Source organism: Dreissena polymorpha, chromosome 1 (genome assembly GCF_020536995.1).
Source record: "Dreissena polymorpha isolate Duluth1 chromosome 1, UMN_Dpol_1.0, whole genome shotgun sequence".
In the NCBI taxonomy this organism is placed as follows: domain Eukaryota; kingdom Metazoa; phylum Mollusca; class Bivalvia; order Myida; family Dreissenidae; genus Dreissena; species Dreissena polymorpha.
Window position 1 is genome coordinate 189,584,918 of NC_068355.1, and position 14,608 is coordinate 189,599,525.

The following is a 14,608-nucleotide window of genomic DNA, read 5'->3' on the forward strand; positions in this document are numbered from 1 at the left end:
TTAACACATTTTTACAATGGCGTCTTTTCTTGTCCACCAATAGATCAAGTGATAACAAAAAAAGCTAAATAATCACAATTGGTTAAATTACAAATTAACTTATTAGGAGATAGTAGACCAGGTTGAATGTCATAAGCTGCTCAACGCAGGCTAGATTGTTAATACTGACACTTTATTTAGAAATAGAGGACCTCCTCTAAGATTTGGGGTTATTTTAATTTGCATTTTTTCTTTGGTTTGTTTGTTGATTGGTTTGTAGACCAATCATTTCCAAATATTACCATGCACATTTTTATCCACCCCCCCCCGCTTCGAAGAAAAAGGGGTATATTGTTTTGCACATGTTGGTAGGTCGGTCCGTCTGTCCATCCACTAGATGGTTTCCGAATGATAACTAGAGAACGCTTAGGCCTAGGATCATTTAACTTCATAGGTACATTGATCATGACTGGCAGATGACCCCTATTGATTTTCAGGTAAAAAGGTCAAAGGTTAAGGTAATGGTGACCTGGAAATTGTAAAATGGTTTCCAGATGATTATTAAGAACACTTATGCCTAGGATCATGAAACTTCATAGGTACATTGATCATGACTCGCAGATGACCCCTATTGATTTTCAGGTCACTATACCCCCATATTAAGCCCAAGAAGCGTTAATTTATTGTCCATGTATGTTTTTATTTGACACTGTATACTTGTTTGAAGCATTACATAATATCACTGACTATTCCTTGGTATGTCCATGTATTAATTGTTTATTTCAGCCAGTGCAGAAAAGTGACCCAGATTTTGGAGCTGACCAACTCGCAGCCCACAGGCTTAGAGGGGCTCTCAGTGGAGCTGGAAACTGTCCTGGGGGAAATTAAAACCCTGCAGATCAGTCAGGAGGCCAGCATTCAGTCATTGCAGAGAACATACAAGGAACATAGGGAAGTTATGATAGAGCAAATGTGTTGTAATTTAAATACTTGTATAGATGAATGTGATAATAATTCTGTGGGTACATCAGGCGGAAATGAGCAATATTTAAAAGAAGAGATGTGTAGGAGTGTTCTCTCTATCGTTAATGAATTCGATAATATTACTGCGAAGGAACTTAACGAGATAAGAGATGAAGTTATAAGCATGACAGGGTCAGTTACAAGTTCTATTCATAAATGCACCAGTCTTCACAATGACTTGTCACAATTACTTGAAATCGTTCAGAAAATTGGAGATAATAAGGAGCTCTGCCTTATAGCCAGCATAAAATGTAAGCATATAATACAACAGGCATTGACTCTGCTAGGAAAGTCAGGCAAGGCGTTTAATGTCCAGAGTATTACTAAGCATAATGTGAGAATACCAAGTGATAAAGTTGTATGTGATATCAGAGGCATATGTGTTCTTCCCGATGGGCAGGTACTGGTTGTAGACTCAAACAATAACAATGTCAAGCTGCTGAACCAGCAGTACCAGGCAGTGAGTCACTGGGATGTGAATGCTTGGCCATTTGACATATGTTTGATCACACCCAGTGAGGTTGCAGTGGCTGTGAATACTAGCTACATACATGAGGTCCAGTTTATCACTGTCAACCAGGGAAAGCTTGTTCCTGGCAGGAAGTTTCAGTTACAACATGAATGTACAGGTATTGCCCATCACTATGGAGACCTTTTTGTCACCTCTGGTCAAGAACTGTACAAATACACGCTGAATGGCAAACTGATCTGCAGACTCTACCAAGATAGATCAGCTTATTTGCCAGGTAAGAATCATGGTGAATTCATCCTGATAACATTCCTATTATGTACAGGGATTTTTCTAGCCATTGTGGGAAAAGGAGTCTAGTCAAATTGTGTTATTTTAAATCCATACAATGACAAATTTGGTAATATTTATCTACTAAATGAACCGAGTTGGGATTTATTTTTTTAATCAACAAATATTGACCCATTAGGCCTTTATCTTGTTATTTTGAAAAGAAAATCATATAAATTATAGTTATATACTTTGTGAGATGATAATAAAATAAAATTCAGATGTAATACATTGTAGCAGAAAACCCACTGATGTATTATAAACTATTTGTTCTATAATTCATAAGTGCCCTTTGATTTCTGCAGTAGCCAATACAAGATTCAGAAATATTGATTTATAACTATGAGTTATGAAGTATTTTGACTGTCACTACATGACATGTCTATAAATAGAAACTGTGTTCCTGGGAAAGAGACACTTTCTGACCCTGTCTTAATTTTGTGGTTGTTTAATGATTGTACATGTACAATATGTTTGATAAATTGAATAATTTCATAACACCATATAACAAAGGTACTCTTGTGGTTGTATTCTTTTATGAAGTGTTCAAATGTATGTATTAATTACATTGTAATTTCAGTAGTATGTTCATTTAAACATTTTGCTGTTGAAATTGGTTCAGTAACAAACTAGCTAGAAAAGTGTCAATAACTGTTGTTCTGAATATTATTTTTCTTGTTATAAACACTTGAAAAACACAAATAAAGTTGTAACACGGCACATGAATTATGTCTGCTTTGGTCAATTTCACTCATTTCAGTACATAGTTATCACATGTATACATGTGTGGGAAATCTATTCATGCTGCACATACATGTAGTAACATGGTATTAACATGTTGATTGAACTGTGCAATTGTTTCTGTATACATGTGTTAGTGTTTCCATCTGTGTAATTGTTTTGCTTCAATTCATATCTAATTCACCAGTCCCATTTCAACATGTCAAACGTTAACACAATAGCTCTGCTACTGAAGTTCAATGTCACACTTAACTATTGAATCATTGAAATGTATGCATATATTTTAGATGTGTAAAGGCCTCTTTATAGCAACATATGCGTAATACAATATCACTGCAGTATGTTTAATAAGATTATTTAATATTTACAGTAATTCAATATCTTGATGTTACTCTGTTTTGCAGTATACCAGTGTGCTGTGAGTCCCACAGGAGACAGGCTGTACATCACCAGCAGGTACCAGGACAAGCTTCTCACCCTGGCCAGGGATGGCACACTCCTGGCTACATACTCAGACCCAGCACTACGTGTCCTATCTGGTCTACATGTGACCCCTGCAGGCCAGGTGCTGGTCTGTGGATTGGGGTCCAACACTGTACTACAGGTGGGCTGGGAGGGGCAGAGTAAGCTGGCTAATCTTGCTACTCAGAAGGATGGAGTGTGGGGGCCACGGTCAGTCTGCTACAGCAGCACAACATCCTACATCATTGTGGGACAGGACTGGAGCGACAACATCCTGGTGTTCAGAGTGGAATAGTGTGTACATGTATGTATTAGTTGTTGAAATTAGTGATTAGTATTTTAATGACAATGTGTTGTTTAGCATACGAACATAGTAGTGTGTGATGTTACAATACAACATTAAGTGTGTAGTTAAAGATACAAATGATTTATGTGAACATATTGTTATCTAATTACACAATGTGAGGGTTTTTGTTAGAACATTAGATCTAATGCATATTATGTTATGTTGACATAATGTTTGTGTCATTATGGTCCTAACATTTAGATCTTGTAATCTAAAGTTCTTGCATGAAAAAACAAAGCATTTCAACTGAAAATTTCATATTTGTACATAGATACACATGTACATAGCAACTGAGGCTATTTTTAGACTTTCATTTCTATAAACACCATGCCATGTAAGAAATGTATATGGATGAATATTTTTTTTTTATAAATTATGAAATTGTTTAAGTAATCTTTGGAGGAGTATATATTGATATTGTACGCAATGTTTACAGAAAGGTAACACTGACTTGATGTGAGATTTTATTAATTTTCCATGTTTTATGCTGTTGAACATTTGTTATTGATTTTCATTACATTTGCATAAACGTGTGTGTGTTAGTTACATTTTTAGTGAGGCTGTTTTCTGAGAAAACCCGAGCTATTGTCATAGCCAGCTCGTCCGCCGTCCAACGTAGGCGTCGTGCTAAAACCTTAACATAGGCTCTAAAATCAAAGTGCTTCACCCACAACTTTGAAACTTCATATGAAGATGCACCTTGATGAGTTATACACGCCATACCCATATTTGGGGTCACTAGGTCAAAGGTCAAGGTCACTGTGACCTCTAATATCAAACTTTAACATAGGCTCTTAAATCAAAGTGCTTCCACCTACAACTTTGAAACTTCCTATGTGGTTGCACCTTGATGAGTTCTACATGCCACACCCATTTTTGGGTCACTAGGTCAAAGGTCAAGGTCACTGCGATCTGTAATATAAAACTTTAAAAACATGATTAACATTTCCTCAAAGTGCTTCCACCTACAACTTTGAAACTTCATATGTAGATGCACCTTGATGAGTTTTACACGCCACACCCATTTTCGGGTCACTAGGTCAAAGGTCAAGGTCACTGTAACCTTTAATATCAAACTTTAACATAGGCTCTAAAATCAAAGTGCTTCCACCTACAACTTTGAAACTTCTTATGTGGTTGCACCTTGATGAGTTCTACATGCCACATCCATTTTTGGGTCACTAGGTCAAAGGTCAAGGTCACTGCGATCTGTAATATAAAACTAAAACAACATGCTTAACATTTCCTCAAAGTGCTTCCACCTACAACTTTGAAACTTCATATGTAGATGCACCTCGATGAGTTTTACACGCCACACCCATTTTTGGGTCACTAGGTCAAAGGTAAAGGTCACTGTAACCTTTAATATCAAACTTTAACATAGGCTCTAAAATCAAAGTGCTTCCACCTACAACTTTGAAACTTCATATGAAGATGCACCTTGATGAGTTATACACGCCACACCCATTTTTGGGGTCGCTAGGTCAAAGGTCAAGGTCACTGTGACCTCTAATATCAAACTTTAACAAAGGCTCTAAAATCAAAGTGCTTCCACCTACAACTTTGAAATTTAATATGTGGTTGCACCTTGATGAGTTCTACATGCCACACCCATTTTTGGGTCACTAGGTCAAAGGTCAAGGTCACTGCGATCTGTAATATAAAACTAAAACAACATGCTTAACATTTCCTCAAAGTGCTTCCACCTACAACTTTGAAACTTTATATGAAGATGCACCTTGATGAGTTTTACACGCCACACCCATTTTTGGGTCACTAGGTCAAAGGTCAAGGTCACTGTAACCTTTAATATCAAACTTTAACATAGGCTCTAAAATCAAAGTGCTTCCACCTACAACTTTCAAACTTCGTATGTAAGTGCACCTTGATGAGTTCTACATGCCACACCCATTTTTGGGTCACTAGGTCAAAAGTCAAGTTTACTGTGACCTCTAATATAAAAGTTGAACAAAAACCTTAACATTGCCTCTAAAATCAAAGTGCTTCCACCTACAACTTTGAAACTTCCTATGTAGATGCACCTAGATGATTTCTACACGCCACACCCATTTTGGGTCACTAGGTCAAAGGTCAAGGTCACTGTGACCTCTTAAAAAAATCTGACAAGCTTTCGCAGTGTAGCGTGGCACCCGTTATGCTGTGCTCTTGTTTATAAATTTGTTTGAGTCCTAAATATACATACAAGAAATACATCGAGCTTTTCTGCTGCTACAGTGGCTGCTGAGTCAGGACAACGATGCTGAGGATGTGGTGGACAAGAATAAACTGAATACTCAGAAGGTAACATAGGCCCTTTGTAAGACCTTTTCTTTGTCATTTTGGGGAAAAATACCATTGTGGTTTTGGAATATTTTCCTCTGAAAAGTCAACTGATTTGGGAAAAACTAATATAATATCATTCTTTCTAATATATCAAATTATACGAATAAAATCATTTTATGATAGTTATATACTTTGTTAGATCTAATTGAAATATGATTGAGATATAATAATTATAATGCATACAAACGGGAACATCACGTCAGGCGATTTACGCGTGTTAAGTGGAAAAAAAACGCCCTGATTGGACGTTTTTATCACATCTTTACACAGTAACAGATATGCCAAAAATTGAGTACAAATGGTGAATGTTTGCGTTTCTTGGAAATTTTGAGCACGTTTATCTTAAATATTTATCAGTATGTCCTTTTAATAATGGAATATACGGGATTATAGGGTAATGAGTAGCAACGGTAAAAGTAGCAGGTTGGCAGTAATAGATAAAAAGTATTGTTTCATACGGATGTTTTAAGGAATCAATCGTGGCGCGATTATGCATATCTATGCGGGAAAGGTTTAAAACATTTTTTGTTAAATCTCGTTCCCCCCCAATGGCCCCGGGGCGTCTGAAAAAATTCCTGTTGAAAGCACTATAATTATAATAAGGCACTTATTTAAAAACAAATAAAATGCTTTGGCTATGGGTCTGTTTTACAGACCCATAAATACACCAGGAACGCGCAGTCTTGTGTATTTCCTGTTTATTAAGAATGCAAAAAGATGAGGTGGTAAAGAACAAAATGAATTAACATAAGGTAAAATATCCTCTTAAATTGTTTGTATATTGCAAAATCATTGATATTCCTCCTTATGAACTTTTGGTGATTACAATAGTATTTCATGGACATATAATAAGTTAATGTGTGGATTACTCAGTTTGGAAAAATAAATGAGGAATTTGTGTCAGTTCATTTCCCGTGTGTTTGTGATAAATTTGTGGATTGGTAAAACCTTAAAATCAACAAAAAATAGCCTCAAACGAATAATTAACCGAGACTTACCTTCGTAGATGGGAAGGTGAAGGTTGATTGTCATTTCATTTACTGCAAACCCCTTAAGAGCTCTACACGAGAGATGACGCAGCTTCCGCAGCCAAGAATATCAGGCTTTAGAGTTAGCAAAGTATTCATTAAGGAATACTTTGTTTAACAAATTTGTAGAAAAGATGGGTGGGATTGGGTAGGGCGTGTTGAGCTCTTAAGGGGTTTGCAGTAGATGAAATGACAATCAACCTTCACCTTCCCATCTACAAAGGTAAGTCTCGGTTAATTATTCAATTTCATCTCCTGCATAACCCCTTAATGATCCCCACACAAGATTTTAGAAAATTTCTACAAATTTGTGCAGGAATAAAGCGATAAACAAGAATTCATGATAGAATATGTACACTTTTTTTTTTCCACATAAAATAGCTGATTGAAAAACCAGACAATGTTGATTTTCATTGTGAACTTCTTTTGAATAATATTTAGCAAATTTTTTTGCATATGACCAGCCGGCCGTGTCTAAGATAGTTTGCAATGAAACACCTAAATGATTAGCTTTTGATGTTGAAGCTGCCCTTGTACTGTGAGGTTTAAATGTGTTCCCGAGACCAGCAGCTTTTAACACTGATTTTACCCATCTACTTATTGTTGCCGGTGATGCTGCTTTATATGGTTTGACAGTTGTAATCATTAAGTAATTAGGAGATGAAATAATGGTTTTACAGTGTTACCTCTGTATTAAAAATGCTCAATATGAAGTGGACAAAAATATGATTTCATAGAAGTTAAAATTGGGTCTTTTCTTTTATGTATCGTGTTTACAGCACGACTTCATTTACTTGAGGATCAATAAATCAAAACATTCTTCAGCTTGTTGCTTTCCAACTTACCAATACAGAAACCTCAGTAACATAACACCACAAGAATTTCTGTCATCCCCATGCAGGCCTTGAGTTTGTATAACCTTGTGAGATATTTAGTAAAGCTTAGAATGCCTTGATCATATAGAGCCTGTTTGCAGGAGGTGTTAAGTTCTTGATGTGTAAACTGTGTTATTGTTTTTTTGTCAAATATTGTGGCCAAAAACGGCCCCATACTAAATGCTGGAACTATGTATTTTTCCCAAACAACTGCCTAAAATTCCCAATTGAAGGTAAAGTAAAAGAAATTTATCACAATATCAAGTTTATCTCTCTACCCAACTCTAATAATTGAACCTTATTAAATGCAATATTGAAAACGCTTATTCTGGATTGTATAGTATTTGTAATAAAAAAACCAACAACACAATGTCCCAATTTGTGGTCAAAACACCAAGAATTTTCCCTATTAGAAGGACTCCGGCCTCATTGCACAAACTTAAGTTAAGTCTGCTCACAGTCTGTTGTTGAGTGTTTTTTCAAGAAGCATATGCCTCCCTCTGGGATAATGGGACTAAATGCATGTGCGTAAAGTGTCGTCCCAGATTAGCCTGTGTAGTCTGTACAGGGACTAAATTTATGTGCGTAAAGTGTGGTCCCAGATTAGCCTGTGTAGTATGCACAGGAAAATCATGGATGACACTTTCCGCATTTATGGAATTTTTTGTATATAGGAAGTCTCTTCTTAAAGAAAATGTCAGTCTAGCAAAAAGTGTTGTCCCTGATAAGCCTGTGTGGCTCTATAGGCTAGTGCACTTTTATTAAGCCCTGTTTTCTCAGAATGAGGCTCAAAGTAAATCCCCCTACAGTCTGTTACAGAGTTGTACAAGATGACATCATCCGATTAGCCTGTGCAGTGCGCACTCAGACTTATTAGGGATTATGCTTTCCGCTTTTGAGGAAATTTTAGTTTTAAGGGAATTTCTTCCAAACAAAAATCAAGTCTTGGTGGAAATTGTCGTCTCAGGTTGTAGCCTGTGAGGACTGCGCAGGCTAATGTGGGAGGACATTATATACATTCATTAAGCCCAGTTGTACCAGAATAAGACTCAAGTTCAGTCTGAATTTAAATTAAAAACAAATAAAATAAATCAAGTCAAATACATTTCTAAAAAACATGTTTATTATGAACTGTAAATTCATTTTTATTTGTGGGACATTAATTAATGTTGATTTTTTGGGGCTTACTGATCCATGAAATTAGCTCAAACACATAACAAAACCACCCAGGGCAATTTCCTTTTTTTGAAAATACAAAATCCACGAATTAAAGTGTCCACCCAAATTTTTTTTTTTTTTAAAACCTTGATTTGTCATGCCAACGAGTATAAATATTTTTCCAGGATCAGGCGTGTAACACTCCAGTCTCCAGCTTGAATTGGTGACAAATAATTTGCTCTGTTTTATCATTCAGGGCCTGTTTCGAAGAGGTATGAAATATACCGGTAAGTCTGTTTTCAAAGAGCATGATTCAGGGCTATTTTTCCTCAGAATGACCGTTTTCACAAATTTGAGAATTTCATGACTCAAAGTTTCACAATTAAAACAAGTTTGTGACTCAAATTTTGGCAATTTTAAGGAGTTTGCTCCTCATTTGTTCACAACTTTAACAAATTTAAAATGAGTGGTGTGAAACGCTTCACAAAGATGAGACAAACCAAGCCCTGTTACATGTATATGATTTGTGTTTGAGGGTGTGTGGGTAATAATTTGACTGAAACTTTTATTTTCGCTAAACATATGAAACAAAGCTAATGTTTTCAATTTACTTAGAAAAAATTCATGTCTTGGTATTGGTTACTGTAAAAATTTGGATTTGTGAACGTCATCAAAGTAAGAGCAAAGTAGTGTTATCAGCTAGAAGTAATTAAGGGCAAGTGACCTGTAACATAATTTTACTCCCAGGTGTATGTGAAAACTGAACAGATTTTCTTTCCTTCTTTATAAATTACACCATAATAGGCGCTTCCTTATATGCTAGTGGAATAATGAAATGAGCACTGAAACTCAACATTTAATTTGTTAGATATTGATTTACTTTGGAGATGTTATATATTGTGAATTTAAACAGATTTTAACAAGCTAAGACATTTCAAGGCATGGTAAAAAATGTAGACCTCTATGTGTCTTTTTGCAACTTTTGGAAGACATTTTTATTTAGTTTTTGCCTCCCATTTATTGAAACATATATTAAAGTAAAACATATATGAATGCTTTGTAAAAGTAAAGTGATTAAAAGAATGGGTACACTCAAACAATATTAAATTTCTAACAATATAATTTTCCATTTCTTGGTCTTGTTATGCTGGAAAAAATGGCTAAAAAGATAAATAAGATAAATAAGCCGTGCTGTGGAAAATGGGGCTTTTTGCATGTGCTTAAATTGTTGTCCCAGATAAGCCTGTGCATTCTGCATTCTGCACAGGCTAATAAGGGACAACACTTTCCTCTTCAAAGGTATTTTTTGGTTGAAAAGAAGAATCATTTTTATGAAAATTCAGTCTAGTCATAAAGTTTTTTCCCTGATTAGCTTAGGTGGACATGCTAATCTGGGACGACACTTCCTTATATTGATGAGCTGCATATTGACTTATGAAATTATATCTCTGAAATTTAACAAAAACTATAATTATGAATTTACAGGTTAGTATAGCAATAGCCAAAACTTTTAATGTTTCAATACGAAATGGTTTAATTGTATATATGTTCATGCTATTCAGGACAAGGAACCAATGAAATACCAGATAAGACATTCAGGAGAATGAATTTTTGCTGTTGAAAACCTTCACATCTAATCAAGAGGCATAGTTTGTTGTAGATTGTAATATAAACATTTGTTACACGTTCATATAACCCACTGTGCTGTTTTCAGGAGAGCACTAGCATTGGTATCGAGTTGGCCCAGCATCAGTACCAGTCCAGCATGCAGGAGATCCAGTCAAGGACGACCCTTCCCCTCCCCTGACCACTAACTCCTCACTTTTGACCTGCAGCCTCAAAGGATCAGCATAGTTGAACAATTCTGTTCTGCAGGAAATTCTCAGCACGTCAAGTTTTCACGGGCTGTTCTCAACAACCGCAATGTCCTGGTCAAGTTTTCCACACTCAAGCCTGAGTAGTTTTGTTAAATATAAGCAGTAGAAATGGTAAATCTAACAGCCAGTGTGCTTGCTCTGGGACATCACAAAGAATATCACAGAATACAAAGTTGAATAATTCTTGTTCCATTCATTATGGGACCAACAGAAATTCAGCAAGAAACAGGGCAAAAAATCAAGGAACAATTGAAGCGATTAATTTAGAAGTGTAGGTTTTCCAAAGTAGATACTTCTGCTGATGATAGTTTTGACAGTAATAGCGTTATGGACGTCTCGGTTTGTCCTCTCAGGCGTGTAAACTGTCCAAAGAGAACACGCTTCTGACGCTTTTGCTGACGAAGAAAGGCAGTAATGACTTGGCTGTGAACACCCAGAGCACAATACATCCTTGGGGCATGCCTCAGACGCAAATTCCGCTCAAGATTATAAACAAGGCGCAAAATGTGAATATGTCTAGCTTTGTTACGAGCACTTCCCACTCCGAGCCCATAGGCCTCGTATTGAATCGAGGCTGAGAAGGCATTGACAAATGACAGCAGTTGTGTTGTGTGGTCCAGTATGCCCATCGACTCTCAACCCAACGTTAATCAGAACTCAAACTCGGCCCTTAGCAATATCAGCTCAGCTCCTTGAGCCTCAGGTGAGACCTTACAGTATTAATTATTTTGTCAAATTGGGGCCAAAATTCAGTCCCACTCCTATTCTCAAAAAGTCTATATTTTCCCATAATTACTGGCTAAAATTTTCAATTCAAGGTTTGCCCCCCAAAAATGTTTTAATAGGTTGCAACATTGAGTTAATTTCCTTATTCAGCTCTATAACTTGGACCTTAGTGCAATTAATATAGATAGCACTATTCTCAATGTTTATTTTTTTTATAGCAAAAACAACAACCATTTTCCCAATTTAATTCAAAACAGCATGATTTTTTCCAAATTGTCCCGATCCAAAAATGTTTAAAATAAACTCTCTGCTTAGAGCTGGCCCCTAGTTCTAGCACATTTTAGAGTCTTTGATAAAAATAACTTGTTTAATTTGCTTATTTCACTAAGTTTCATTACTATTTTGAAGTTGGAGTTATATAAATTATTTATGTCACATATAATTGGATAAGATTATTATTATGCCCCCCTTCGAAGAAGAGGGGGTATATTGCTTTGCTCATGTCGGTACGTCGGCCAGTCTGTCTGTCGGTCGGTCTGTCTGTCGGTCCCTCAACCAGGTGGTTGTCAGACGATAACTCAAGAACGCTTGGGCCTAGGATCATGAAACTTCATAGGTACATAGATCATGACTCGCAGATCGCCCCTATTGATTTTGAGGTCACTAGGTCAAAGGTCAAGGTCACAGGTGAAGGTCACAGTTACTGGAAATAGGCATTTTAAGGACTTAGCATGGTTCAAACAAGAGAAACAACTACCGTTTATGCATGTTTTTTTTGTTACAGCATTTGCCTCCCTTGTAATATATTTAAATTTTACCAAATGTAAGCTACACCACCACCACCACCACCACCACCACCACCACCCACCACCACCACCACCACCACCACCACCACCACCACCACCACCACCACCACCACCACCACACCACCACCACCAACACCACCACCCACCACCACCACCACCGTTCACAGTGACAAAAAAACGTATTCACACAATGGCTGCTACTACAACTTATAGCCCATATAGGGGGGCATGCATGTTTTACAAACAGCCCTTGTTCAAATTAGAGCCCGGATGTTGTCAAAACAATAGCACTTTATTGCTTTCATATCCTTATGCACACAATTTCAGCACCAGTAGCTAGAAGTATCAATTCAAACTCACCTACAGCGAATAGTTTTAACCAGAATTGGCAACAATTACTAGTTAAATTAGTACAGCTCCTGGTTGCAAGATATCTAGTGTCATAGACTTCTTTTCAATATAGACGTTCATCTGTATTTCTGTCTGATCCACAGATAAAACATGTGTGATCAAGTACTCATACACTTACAGTATTCAACTTGCATCTATTGTTTCTTATTATATGTCATACAGTTGTATTAATTGTCTCACATTTAAAGTTGTTTAGTCTCAAGTATAAGTCATAATCTGTCACATTTAAAGGTGTGCAGTCTCACACTTTAAGCTTTACAGTGTCAAATTTAAAGCTGTATTGTCTCACATTTTCAGTTGCTGAGTATCACATTTAAAATTATGTAGTCTTACATTTAAAGTTGTCTGTTATCACATTTTAAGTTGTATATCACATAATTAAAGGTGTACAGTCTCACATTCTAAATTGCTTAAGTAAGGCCTGTTTTTGATTTAAAAAAATAAGTATTACACCTTGCTACAAACTGTACTTTACCATGTATTCCTTGAGGTTTAAAGCGCCTAACTTTCAATTTCAAGATGATGCGCGTTAAACATTGATACAACGCTATTATTGGTGAACAATCAATTGCAATATCCTAAATATCAATTTATTGTTGTCAGGACTTGATGCAATCCTTGATTGGTACCCAGCTTAACAACAGGCTCTTTGGTCAGCTGGTCCCAGACGCCCAGAGACACTTCCTGTGCATCGGGGGTAGTTGGCTCTTGGCGCAGTACCTCGGGACAAATGCTCAACGAATCCTTCCCGCAGGGTGCAGCCAGTCTAAACCTGGGGATTCAAACTTTCCTGCCTAAGGGCCGAGATTATCTCATCCACAAGGTATATTGGGCTGTAATTTACAGTGTATAATGTGCAGATGTGTACTCCTAATTTCACGTTTTGATTAAACTCCATGCTACTAACTTAAAAAATTTAAATAACATTACTATGCACTCGTAAATATGCATAATAGCCGCCAATAGCCTTGATATCTTTGCAGTATATAGGGATTTTTAAGTCACTACGTTATGAAATGGTGCAGGGGGGGGTGTAAAGATTTGTCATCGTCTTTAATTACCAGTAACCTCCATCCTTCATTTCCTCCTCCTTATATCCGTTCCACTTTTTTTGCTTTTGCACATAACTTAATTAGCTCCAGAGCGATGAACAATTTTTGTATAAACAGTACATATATAGAAGGCAATATTTGAGCATTTATTTAATCAAACCAACTTCATTGACTTTCAATATTGCAGATGCCATTTGAGAATTCATTGAATTATTTGGTTTACAGGCACACATTTCTGGGAGGCGCTAAGACCATTTTATCAGAGTCTTATACTCACAAGTTCAGGCCCAGAGAGAAATATCCCCAACTACAACTTTGCCCCTACATCACAATAGGTAAGTGGCCTTGCCATTGCAAAAGGAGTCACTGTGGCAAAGCTTTCAAGAGACCCACTCTTAATAGCCTAAGACTTTAGATGCAATCATACTTTAATAAATAGGTTAAACCAAATGCCAACTGTGGTTTCTGCTCTTCCATTAATTGACAAGTTAATCGTATTTCAGTTTAAAAGTTCAGCGACAAACTTTTGTATACATGTAGTATATAAAAAAGTGAAGAAAATGCGAAAGTGTCAAGCTTAACCCTCAAATTTGCATTTTAAATTGAACATCTAGAAATATATTAAAACTAAAAACAACAACAACAAACGAGCCATTTATCAGCAGGTACCAACATATCTGGCTCTTAAACTATTTTCAAAAACAGGTTCTACATCAATTGTAATTATGGTTCTAAAACTACCATTGATACAAAAGTGGGGCCAGTGATGTTTGTAGCTTTGCATAACATGATTTTTTTCTTTATTATTTATTGTATATCAGTTTATCAACTTTAATGACCAATTATAACCTATAAATTATGTGATTATAATTATACCCCACAAACGAAGTTTAGGGGGTATAAAGAATTGAGCTTGTCTGCCGGTCAGTCTGTTGGTCGGTCCGTATTCAGTGTCCGCTCTCTAATTCAAGTGGTTTTCATC

General features: G+C 36.5%; 1 protein-coding gene and 1 long non-coding RNA gene across 2 annotated transcripts in view; both read left to right on the forward strand.

Annotated features, from left to right (window-relative positions):
• The window catches only part of LOC127865198 (uncharacterized), a 169,843-nt gene extending 167,709 nt beyond the window's left edge, over nt 1–2,134 (forward strand). Inside the window, exons 3-4 of the mRNA XM_052405192.1 lie at nt 1,559–1,748; nt 2,088–2,134. Of these exons, the coding sequence (XP_052261152.1) occupies nt 1,559–1,748; nt 2,088–2,134 (237 nt within the window). The remainder of the gene's footprint in view (nt 1–1,558; nt 1,749–2,087) is intronic.
• Nucleotides 2,135–2,944: 810 nt separating this feature from the next.
• Nucleotides 2,945–14,608, forward strand: part of LOC127864310 (uncharacterized) — a 44,214-nt gene continuing 32,550 nt past the window's right edge. Inside the window, exons 1-4 of the long non-coding RNA XR_008041734.1 lie at nt 2,945–3,308; nt 5,586–5,651; nt 10,469–11,334; nt 13,178–13,397. This is a non-coding gene — a long non-coding RNA (uncharacterized LOC127864310). The remainder of the gene's footprint in view (nt 3,309–5,585; nt 5,652–10,468; nt 11,335–13,177; nt 13,398–14,608) is intronic.